The sequence below is a fragment of the Aethalodelphis obliquidens genome, unplaced genomic scaffold (genome assembly GCF_003676395.1).
Source record: "Aethalodelphis obliquidens isolate GAN/ISIS:26980383/991018 unplaced genomic scaffold, ASM367639v1 scaffold2, whole genome shotgun sequence".
Taxonomy (NCBI): domain Eukaryota; kingdom Metazoa; phylum Chordata; class Mammalia; order Artiodactyla; family Delphinidae; genus Aethalodelphis; species Aethalodelphis obliquidens.
Genome location: NW_020837946.1, coordinates 7,213,233 through 7,225,587, shown reverse-complemented (window position 1 = coordinate 7,225,587; position 12,355 = coordinate 7,213,233). Strand labels below are relative to the sequence as shown.

The window sequence follows — 12,355 nt, the reverse complement described above, 5'->3', positions numbered from 1 at the left end:
CCTGGAATGTCCCACCCACATGCCTCTTCCATGAGAACTCTACTCATTCTATCAAACCCGCCTTAAAGAGCTGCCTCTTCTTGGAGGCTTTTCCTGACTCGCGGGACTGAGACTGTCCATGCTCTTCCAGGTGCCTCTGTTATGCATGGAAGCAGTATTATAATTTATCTGTTCAAGGCATTCTTGGACGCTCTTGGTAAGAGTATAAATTGACCCAACTTTTTGGAGAGCAGCTTGGGGCCAGCTGTTAACATTTCATATCCTTCACCTCTGGAAATCTGCCTCGAGGATTTTATCCTTCAGAGATACTCATGAAAATGCACCTAGATGTACAGACAAGGATTTTCATACAGTATTGTTATAACAGAGGAAAATTGGAAACAACCAAAACTTCCACTACCGGGTAGTTGAGTCCCCTGTGGTACACCCACACATTTGTACACCCTGCAGCTCTCAAAGAATGAGATGCAGCTGCATTCATGTGTGGACAGATGTCCCGAATGAACTAGGCAAAACAGTATATTTGAAACCCAATTTCATTAAATAGTTAAGTACAACCTGGATAATTATATACTAAAGTATTAGTAATAGTGATGTCAGAGGAACTTATTTTCTATAATTTTGTAAGGTTTTATAATGTGTGTGCATTATTTTTACAACAAGGAGAAAAGATGAAAAGAATAACAATAAAATTTTTTGTGTTTATACGTCTGCCTCCTCACCCACAGATTCAAAGGCAGGTGTGTTATGTTTGTAATTACAGTGCCTGACTAATAATGGCTCTCAGGAAATGTTTGCATGAATGACAAATGGAAGGAATTATTGCCCAAGTTTGGGAGAAGGCCATAAAGGAGCTGACATTTGCTACAGATGTTCAGAGATGAATGGGGATTCACCTTGTAATCAGGGAAGGGAAGGCGTTCCTGGCGTGGAAACAGCAAGAGCAAAGGCTCCAAGGCATGGCGGGGGTGGGTGGGGGGGGGAGTGTCTGGAGGTTGGCCTCTGTCCACACTGGATGCAGTTGGACAGGAGGCTCTGGGCTCTCCTGAGGGCCAGGCCTTCCCCAGACTGCTGATCACCAGAATTATCTGCCAACCAGCTTCCCAGACCTCACCCAACTCTACCTGGGCTCTGCAGGTGGGTCCAGTGCATAGCCAGGCTTGGAGGGCAGGGCCTTGATGTGATCAGCAGTGGGCACGATGGGGACAGACTTGCCCCGGGGGAGGCTGGACTCAGGGAGGCCTCCGTAGATGGCTGGAGAAGAATTGCAGGTCCGATGAAGAGCATGACAAAGGGGCTGGGAAGGAGGTAAGGATGAATTCCCAACTCCCTAGAACTCTCAGTATTTATGACCACTTGATTGGAGGTGGAAATTATAATGTCACGAGGTTATTGGAGTTGTGTGGCCAGGGGTTGATGTTTAAAAAATTCAAGACAGGACCCATGCCCGTGAATGTGAATGGTTTATGGAGGAAAAGTGATAAGCTGGGTTTTACTAAGTCCAAGGTGACTTCAGGCAAGGGAAGGTCTGCCCCTTCGTCGGAAGGGTACCCTGTTGGTTTTTTTTAGCGCCCCTCCTACCCAAGCCTCTTTAGATTGGGTATTTTTCTTTCTAGTATTTCTCACTACCTGGCATATATTTATTGATTGTCTGCAAACACAGTAAAAAAGAAAGACCTTGTGCCTTTTGTGTGCTAATAGTTTCTGCTCAGGTTCTGTTGGACAGAATTTGGCCACACCCAGCTAAATGGGAGGCTACAAAATATCTTTTTTTTTTTTTCTGGGGATCCATGTGCCCAGTTGTAATTCTGCTACTAAGGAAGATGAGCATACTAGATACTGAGAGTCATGGAATAATCTCTTCCACACTTGTCCACACCTGAACTAACCGCTGGCAAGGGCTGGAGTATCTACCCTGATTGGATTTGCTCCTCGAGCCCAGGGGTGAGGTCAGTCTCCCCTAGACCCTTGGGCCATGTGCCAGGGGAGCATTTCATAGAAAGAAAGAAGGAGGAAATGGATGTTTCATGGACACTCAGCCACACAGACCACAGGATCTATCTATCTTCGCAAGATACAAGCTGAAACCCGAGAACTAGAGGGAATTGACCGAGGGCAGAACGTAATGGTGACTGGACTGTGGGAAAGGTAGTAACCAGAGATACAAGGAAACCCTGGAGAAAATGGTATTTTGGAGGCCAGGAGCAGTTTCAAGAAGAGATTGAATCAGATGAGGCCAGAGCAGAGGTCTTGGGTCCAGCAAATGGGTCAGTGGAGATTTTTGAGAGATGAGGTTCACGGTGGAGGGCAGATTGTAGCAGGGTAAGAGGCGGGTGGGAACTGGGGGGAAAGAGCCCTGATGGCTGCTTTTCTGTCTAGAAGCTTGGCAGAGGGGCCTGGACAAAGTGCGGATGGTAGCTTAGGATCAGGAAAGAACTTTTGAGTTTTGGGGTTTCTTTTTAAAGCCTAGGGAAGATAGATGTTGGTGTGTTTTTATGTCACAGGGAAGTGATCCAGGGAGAAGAAAACATGAAGATAAAAAAAGGAAAGGGGTGATTGATGGGACAAGGACTTGGAGATCACGGAATCAAGAGATGAGGCAGAGTTTTAATGTGGAGAAGAAGGAGCCCAAGTAAAGTAATTGCAAAGGGCCCCCAACCCTCCTCTGACCTGGCCAGGAATGGGCAGGTGGGGTGACTGACAAACACCTGAGTGCTGATGATGATTGGCCAGACCCTCTGCTGAGCGCTTCAGATTCATGTGTTATCTAATGCTCACACAATCACTCTGGAGGTAGGTGTTACTGACCCACTTTGCAGATGAGGAAATTGAAGCTTAGACAGTGGTTTGTTGATAAATGTTAAGCAAATGGCTGTCTGGACAAACTGTATATATATATGCCAAGTTTATTATAAATATATTTTGCAGATATAAAAGATATGCAGCACACATTTTGCAAATAATAAAATATATACTATTTTAATTGTAGATTCCATATAGCCTATTGATTCTTTTTTTAAAAATAAATTTATTTATTTTTGGCTGCTTTGGTTCTTCGTTGCTGTGCGCTGCTCTCTCTAGTTGCAGCGAGCGGGGGCTAGTTCCCTGATAAGGGATCTAACCTGTGCCCCCTGCAGTGGAAGTGCGAAGGAGTCCTAACCACTGGACAGAGCAGGAATCCCCCTTTGCTGGACTCTTGCATCTGTAGGCAGCCTATGATTGCAACTGACAAAAGAATGTAGTTCCGGGGACTTCCCTGGCGGTCCAGTGGTTAAGACTCTGTGCTTCCAATGCAGGGGCAACAGGCTCGATCCCTGGTTGGGGAACTAACACATCCCACATGCTGTGTGGTGCAGACAAAAAAAAAAAAAAAAATGTAATTCCAACATGAATGTTGGTTGGTATTTTGTTTAAAATTAATTTCTAAGAAAAAAGTGAAAGGACATATATCAGAACTTCATTCAGTCATCAATGACGTGAGCAACATCTTCGCTGAATTTGATAATAGTTTTCAAATATTGGAAGAACATTCTCTCCATCTTGGAGCTATTCACAATGTAAAGGGTACAAACACTACACATGTTTAAGTTTAAACTTAAAACTTAAAAACATTTTTAACATTTTTCCATCACTTTCTTAAGAAAAGATTGTCTAGACAGTCAATGAAACAATAATCAAAACCCTTGTTTGTAGCATAGTTGTTCCAAGATGTAAATACTCCCACTGGGGTTGCTTTCAAGCTACCAACAGGATACTGTTGAACGCAGAGTTGGGAAGATTCAAGGTAGCATGTCATCATATAGGATTTCCACCTTAGAGGTATAACAGACATAGGTAACCTCAAGAACACAAATAATAGTAAAATGTAGTAAAATAATCAGGAAGTGATGACTTTTAAGTATGTATTACTTTTGTTTGTAATATAATTTATTTAATTGTGAAAGTATTTAAATCTAAATTTAACAGCAGCTATATATATATATATTTTTTTAGCAGCTATATATTTCTTAAGAATTTTTTGTTATAAACTTTTTTTTTTTTTTTTTTTTTGTTTTTTTGGGTTTTTTTTTTTTTTGCGCGGGCTTTCTCTCATTTCGGTGGGCCGGGGCTACTCTTGGTTGCAGTGCGCAGGGTTCTCACTGCGGTGGCTTCTCTTGTTGCGGAGCACGGGCTCTAGGCGCGCGGGCTTCAGTAGTTGTGGCACACGGGCTCAGTAGTTGTGGCTCACGGGCTCCAGAGCGCAGGCTCAGTAATTGTGGTGCATGGGCTCAGTTGCTTCACAGCATGTGGGATCTTCCCAGACCAGGGTTCGAACCCGTGCCCCCCCTGCATTGGCAGGTGGATTCTTAACCACTGTGCCACCAGGGAAGTCCCTTAAGATTTTTTTGATATGGACGATTTTTAAAGTCTTTACTGAATTTGTTACAATATTGCTTCTGTTTGTTATGTTTTGGTGTTTTGGCTGTGAGGCATGTGGGATCTTAGCTCCCCAACCAGGGATCAAACCCGCACCCACTGCATTGGAAGCCAAAGTCTTAACCACTGGACCACGGGGGAAGTCCCTAACAATGGCTATATTTAACAACCAGTTCATAAAATTCCTGAAAATCAAACAACTGGCTTGCAAGCAGGCACCAGCCAGTATACCTCTGAGGCTAGAGATGTTCGATGAAGCGCCCAGGGTCTCACTTCCAGAAGCACAGGGAAAGGGGGAAGGATAAAATGGGCGGGAGAGGAGTCCAGAGTGGACGGACTGCGTTCGTCTGTGTTTTCTAAATGAGGGAGGAGGTGGGCTGCTGAGAGTGGCAGGACCCTTAAAGGCTGTGGCTGATCTTCGGATGACCGCTGTGGGGAAAGAGATGGGAGGAGGAGGGCTTTACTGAAGGCCCAGCCCAAACTGGACATCCTCACCTCCCAGTGGGTCCAGACACCGTCCTTGTGAGACTTCTAAGAAAAACACGTTCTCAGCCTGCAAGCAGGAACAAAGTCCTTGGTCCAAGGGCAGCACTTGGCAGACTGGGAGGGGAGAGGTGAAGTGTGTCAGGCAGAAGTTCAGGTCCTAAAAAAAAGAAGTGCAGGTCCTGGGAGTTGGAGGTACTGTGACAGGTGTGTTGCAAAGATTGGTCAGGCATCCTTTTCGGGTTAGAAAGTAAACTAGGGCGAGGCCAACACACTAGAGAATGGGAGTGTGAACCCAGGTTGTAGGGTTCCATGGATGCTTGGGGAGGCTGGGTAGATAGTAAACTCCAACCTGGACTTCTCGCCAGAGTCAAGAAAGAGCAGTCTCTGTTGAAATTTTTGATGACATCAAAATTTAAATATTTGTATGACCCGAGATACCTTGAAGTTAAAAGACAAACAAAAGACTAGAGGAAAGTAACTGAAGAAAAATATATAATGGGGGACTAGACCTAAATTATGTAAAGAATTGCAAATTAAAGGAAAAAAAAAAAAACAACTGAATAGAAAAACGGGCAAAGCATACAAATGGGTAATTCACCAAAGAGGAAATAAAAGAAGGTGCCAATTTTTTTGCCTATCAGATTGGCAAACAGGAAAAAGGTTAATGATAAGCGTTGGTCAGGTTGGGAAATGAGCGCTTGCATTCCGTGATGGTGGGGTGCAAACTGGAGCAGCTGTTTGGAGAGCAGTTTAGCAGTCTTTATTAAAAATAATGTGCATGCCCAACATGTTTGCAAATTCTACCAAATTGATGAGACACACAGAGAGGGGAAAAAAAAAAAAGAATCAGTCCTAGAATAGAGGATAAAGATGGATTTATCTGATACTGTATTATTGAAGATGGATTCATATCCCATTCACAATGCCAACAAAAAACATTCAGTATTTGGAAGTAAATTTAGAAGGATTGATTCAGAGAAAGCTGAAAATTTTAGTTGGTAACATTAAAAAAACCCAAAACAACCAGTACTGAATGAAAACTGAGTCATTCAGGGAAAACTGTACATTATAAAGATATCCCTTTGCCGCAGGCAGATTGATGCAATCCTATTCGAGATGCCTGCAGGAAGCTCATTTGGTTTTTGTTTTCCCCTAGAACTAAAGAATATTACTGTGAAATTAAAGGTGGAAAGTAGAAGTGGGCAATAGGCGTGGATGTTAGGGGTATCCTGAAAAAGAAGCTGAGGTGGAAAAGCCAACCCCAGCAGATAGGAAGGGGCATGTGTAACACAGCAGCAAATAAAGTGACGGTGTCCTCGCTGTTAGAAAGCAAACACTGGAAGACCAAGGGGAGGGAGTGTTGGGCGGGGGTCAGGCCCCCAGCAGGACCAGGATCCCAGGTCACGTGGCTGGAAACAAGCGAATTCTGTCTGATGGGCTGCTCCCTCTGCAGGTTTCTCTTTCCTCTCTCACTCTGTTGGTCTGTCCTCACTGTTTCTCTGCAGGTCCAAGCCTTGAACTCTGCCAGTAAGTTTGAAGCGGAGATAAAAGCAGAGCAAGATGAACGGAAGCAGGCGGAAGAGAAGAGGAGGCTCCGCCAGGCAGCCTTCCAGGAACTCAAGGCCGCTTTCAGTACATAGTTGGGCTGACCTTGACCTCTGGCCACAGCTGTGCCTCACAGATGCCCCGGGGAGACCTGGCCGGGCATCCTCACCCCAGCTGACCCTTTGCCCCAACAAGCCTTCACAACCACCACCCAGCGCAAACTCCTTAACCTCATAGGGGTGGCAGGGGGCGGCTCTCATCCCCATTTGGGAGCCCCTCCCAGAGGTTCCAGCTGCCCCCCACAAGTCCCTCTCCTGCTTGCCTTCCTCTGCCCTTCTCTGTAGCCGGAATGTGCCTCTACTTGGCAACCTTTACTTTTTCCTTGTCTCTTTCCCACTCCACAGAGTGGTCTGCTGTGTTAATTTGTACAGATACTTCTTTCTTTGGTGGTCCTCAGAGGAGATAGTCCCTGGAGGCCTATGATGCTAATGTTGCCCATTTTCTTGGGTAATCCTTTTTCTGTGCCTCTTCCCGTCATGCCCCTCTCTCCTTTGTTTCTCATCCAACTTCCCTGTTCTCATTCTTAGCCTGATCCTGCCGGGTGCTTTTGCATCTTCTGTCCTCTGATGATGGTGAGGTTTAAGGCAGGCCGGGCTGGACCACTCCCTAACCCCTCTCCAATAGGGGGCACGGCATGCTGCTGAGATGCCACAAAATAGTGAAAGGATAGGAGATTCTGTTCCTTCCCATCACCTTTCTCCTGTCCTCTTAGCATCCCCCCTATATCTATCCTTTTCATTACGCTTCCCACTTCAGCCTTTTTTTTCCTACCCCTAAATACTGTGCTACTTAACTGTAAGAATGAAAGAATGATTATAAGTAATATTAATGAGTAGAAGAATTCCTGTTAACTCTGACTTTATGCAAATTATATTACAGTAGACCCCTGACATTCCCAAGTGACAAATCCAGAGCCTTTCCAAATCCCAAAAGTCATGACCATCCTCACCATCTAGCTGGTTTCCAACCTCTGCTCTAAGGTGCTGAGGTGAAGCTGTTCTTCAGCATAATTTTTTATATGTTATGAGTTCTTGGGATTGCTCACAAATATCAGGGGTTTTTTGTATTTTATAAAAGAATTTCTAACATCATATTTATTTCTTCTCTTTTTTACCTGCTGTCTCTACAAAAAAGAAAACATCTGCATTTTTACCTTACGGCTGTTCTTTTTAAATAAACAGTGCAAATGGACTTTGCCATCACATCAATGTGCTTCTAGTCTTCTGTGAATTGGAGGGGAGAGAAGGGTGTTTTCTGTGGGGGCCACATCCAGCCTAGGCTCCTGTTTCACACCAAGTCCCCGAAGTAGAGTTAGAAGTGGTGCTTAGAGGTTTGGCTTTCACTCCGGGGCATTCTGAGTACTGAGGTTGCCTGTCAGCTACTCCTCCCCTTCCCATCACTGAGGATTCTTTCACCTGCAGGTAAAATCTGCAGCTTAATTTCTCTTGCTTCCTGGATCCCTTGAAACTCTGATGAGGACCAGTGACCCTTCCCTCCCATGTATAATTCCAGGGTATTGAGGGGACCTAGGTAAAGACCCCTGGCCTAAAAGAACACCCTTAGCTCCCCAGGGAGAATAATTTCTGTTTCTGCACAAACCCAAGACCTACAATTCTCAGGCATCCTTCTTCCATGTAGGGTCACCCTAACCTCCCCACCAGAGGAAGTGGATATGAAAAAGGCATGGAGAGGCCCTTGCATATAATCCAGCAATCGTGCTTCTTGGTATTTATCCAAATGAGCTAAGGTACTTTGTCCGCACAAAAACCTGCACACGAATGTTGATAGCAGCTTCATTCATAGTTCAAAACTTAGAAGCAACCAAGGTATTCTTCAACAGGTGAATGGATAAACAAACTGTGGTCGATCCATACAGTGGAATATTAATTCAGTGATGAAAAGAAATGTTATTCACTGTTGAAAAGAAATGAGCTATCAAGTCACAAAATGACATGGGGGAAACTTAAGTGCATATCGCTAAGTGAAAGAAGCCAATCTGGAAAGGTTGCGTTGTATATGATTCCAACTATATGAAATTCTCGAAAAGGCAAAACTGTGAAGGGAGTGAAAAGATTAGGGTTATCAGGGGTTAGGGCAGGGAGGGAGGGATGAATAGCGGATTTTTAGAGCAGTGAAACATTCCGTATGATGCTATAATGGTCATTATACATTTGTCAAAATCCATATAGAATGTATAACACAAAGAGTGGACCCTAATGGTACTATGGACTTCAGTTAATAATAATGTGTCAATATGAGCACACCGGTTGTAAGAAATGTACCAACACTAATGCGAGATATTAATAATAGGTGAAACTGGAGGGGGAGGGAGGAGAGGCGTATATGAAACTCTGAACTTTCTGCTGAGTTTTTCTATAACCTAAAACTGCTCCAAAAGATAAAATCTATTAATTAAAAAAAAAAAAAGAAAAGAAAAAAGAAGGAAGGAAGGAATGGAGACAGCAGTATAATTACTTCAAATGTCCATTTCCCTCTGTGGACAACTAGAGCCATGTAAGAGCTGAAACCTCGTGATTGCAAATGGTAGAAAATGTAACACAAAAGAACTTAAGGGAAAAAAACGGACAAATATTAGGTTATGGACCTACAAAGACCAGAGGCAGCACTTCTTTGCCCCCTCTTGGTCATGAAGTCCTATAGATCGTGTTCCCTTCACGCTTCTTACCCACAGTTGCCATCCTCCATCTCCATGGCCATGGCCTTCATTGGTTCTTTCCTGGGTCTCTACAGTGGCCTCCGAACTGGTTTCCCTGCCATAATTTGGCCCTGACTGTCCAAACTGCCGTTAGAATAACCTTAATAAACTGTGGACCGTAGCTAACATCTCTCCTTCAGTTTTTGGTTCCCCACCTTCAGGATCTGGGCCCTGCTCACCGCCTGCTGCTTCATCTCTTGCCCTTCCCCCTCCCTTCCAAATGGTACACTCCCGGAATATGCAATACCTAGCAGTTCCTAGAAAGCGCCACTCCTCCAGACTTTTGCACATGCTGTTCCCTGTGCCTGGCACTCCCTCCCTTCCCCTGGCAAACTATTTCTCATTGTTTGTGACTCAGCTAAGAGATTATCTTCAGGAAGCTTTCTTAATGCTTGCAGCCTAGGTGCCCCTTCTCGGGGTTCCCATTTCACCCTAAGTTTTTCTCTATTGTAATCCTTATGACATTATGCAGTATCCTTCTCTTTTCTTCTCTTCTTCCTTCTTTGGACTACGGACTCTTTGAAGGGCAGAAACTGCCTTACTGCTGTAGGCCTAGTACGCTGCCTCGCATGTGACAAACTCCCACCGCACGTGCATGTTTGTTTCACAAGGACGTACCAAGTTTGTTGGAGCAGACAGAGATGGGCAAGGGAAGACCACTGCCACTGACTCAGGGACCTTCTAAGCACCTGACATGGGAGCCTAGCCTGAGAGGACAGCTCTGAAAGTGAGGACAGCAGAGATTGCGTGGACATCTGTCTCACTGGAAAGGTGATGAGTCTACTCCCCAAAGGCCCACCTTTGACTGAGAAATAGGGAACACCAACAAACAAATCAGTTCTGCCTCTGCCCTGGAGACTGTGTGATGTAATAGGACTTGCAATCAGTTACTAGGCTAGTAACGTAGCCTCACTGAGCCTCCGTTTCCTCTTCTGTAAAGTGGGAATGGTGATTGTCTACCTGGCAGATTCCATCCCTAGCATATATTTAGTGCTCAGGACATACGGGTCCCCTCTCTGTCTTCTACCTTGCACTGCTACAATTCTGTCTCCTTCTGAGCCCTGAGTCTTTAAAGTCACATGCGAGGGACTCCAGGCCAGGGTGGCCCAGAAACGCTCAGTCCTGGCTGCTGCCTTAGCCCCAAGCCCAGATGCCCACTCACCTAGCTCCTCTGTTTTTTTGAGTCTCCTTTCCCAACCAGCCTGGAGAGATTTCTGCCAATCTCCCTGTTCACCTGCCACGCCCCTGCAGCTGACACTTGCTGAGCCCTCCTGGCCTGGTCATGTGACCTGACACCTGTGGCCTTGTCCCTGCTCAGATTTCTCCTCGATGACCCTGCTTGTACACCAGGCCAGATTCTGGCCACATCCCTACCCACCAGCCTGACTGGTTGCGGGGGAGGCCAACTGGTTCTAGGGGGCCAACTTACAATTCTACAACTTAGGGAGGCGCTGAAGATGGGACCTTATCGGGGGTCGGTTTCCGCGCTCCCTTCCTCTCCTTTCCAAAACCAATCGCTTTTGGCACTCTACCACGTGGTATTGGTGGGAGTGTACATTGCTGTTGTCCTTTGGAAGGGCAATCTGGTAGACTGTTAAAATTTTAAATTGTATTTGTATTAGTCATTTATTTCTGCTTTAACAAATCATCCCATAACTTAGTGGCTTAAAACAATAATTAACATTTATTATCTCACACAGTTTCTGTGGGTCAGGAATTCAGAAGTGGTTTCGCTGGGTTCTAGCTCAGGGTCTCTCATGAGAAGTCAAAACGCCAATTGGGGCTGCTGCCATCTAAAAGCTTGACTGGGGCTGGAAGATTTCATCCACCACTCATGTGGTTCACAAGTTGGTGTTGCCTGTTGGCCAGAAGCCTCGGTTACTTGCCACGTGGACCTCTCCACTGGACTGCTAGAGTGTCCTCACAGCATAGCAGTTGGTTTCCCTCAAAGTAAGTGATACAAGAAAGGGGTAAGCTGCAATGTCTTTTAAGACCAAGTTTCAGAAATCACTGTCTATTGGGACGTCCCTGGTGGTCCATTGGTTAAAACTCTGCACTCCCAATGCAGGGGGCCTGGGTTCGATCCCTGGTCGGGGAACTAAGATCCTACATACTGCAGCTAGAGAAGTCCGCACGCCGTGATGAAGAGCCTGTGCAGCCTAAATAAATAAATAAATAAATAAAGCACGTTCCATCATTTCCATAATATCCTACTGGTTACACAGGTCAGCCCGACTGGTCAGAATTATTGGGAGCCATCGTGGAGGCTGGCTACTGCAGAATCAGTCAGGGTTCTTAATTACAAGTAACAGAAGCTAAGTGGACTGATTTCAGCAGAAGGAGAACTGATAGAAAAGACAAGGAGGAACTCGCAGAATCACTAGCGGGGTTGGGGGACCAGGCTAAGAAAACAGGCAGGAGGCCAGGTTGGGCACTACTGCCGAAAGCACGCCATGGGAACAAGCCAGGCCTGGTGCCCCTGCCCTGGCTGATAAGAACTTTGGGGTGTCCTGCTTCTTCAGGTGCTTACTCCAGATTCAGAGTCTGAGGCTGAGCCCAGTCACACGCCCACGTGTTGGAGATGGGAAGGGTTAGGATCTGGACCATTTGTCTTCTGTAAGGGGAGGTGAGCTCTGTTTCCCACCAAGATGCTTATTTCCCCCAAACATGGGAACATACTTCAGATGCAGAACAGTTGTGAAAGAATGGCAGATGTCTGCTGCAGAGATACTCATGAGCTTTGACCCAGGGATTTTTACCTCTGGGAATTTATCCTATAGGTAAATAGAAACATGAACAAGTGTATGTTTAAAGGGATACTTGTTATTGCATTGTTTGTTTGAGCAAAAATAATGGAAACGATCAGGATGTCTATCAGCAGGGGGTCAGTTAAGTGCATTATGATACATCCATGTAAATAATCACTGCTAGGCAGCCAATGAAAAGTGTGTGGAGGGCCCCATGACGTATTCTTGGAAAAAGGCCAGGAGCAGAGCAGCATGCACAGTACTGCTCAGGTGTTTTGTTTTGTTTTACATGAGAGATATAAAGCCATGTCTCTGCGTATGTCAACTAAGCTGCATGAGGTCAGTGGCCAAGTAGATTTTGGGTCAAACTGCTTGTATCCTCAGC

At 45.3% G+C, this 12,355-nt stretch overlaps 1 protein-coding gene across 1 annotated transcript in view; it reads left to right on the top strand.

The window, feature by feature from the left end:
• The window catches only part of EFHD1 (EF-hand domain family member D1), a 39,559-nt gene extending 31,840 nt beyond the window's left edge, over positions 1 to 7,719 (top strand). The window contains exon 4 of the mRNA XM_027114330.1: positions 6,408 to 7,719. Coding sequence (XP_026970131.1) covers positions 6,408 to 6,542 — 135 coding nt within the window. The 3' untranslated portion in view covers positions 6,543 to 7,719. The remainder of the gene's footprint in view (positions 1 to 6,407) is intronic.
• Positions 7,720 to 12,355: the final 4,636 nt, after the last annotated feature.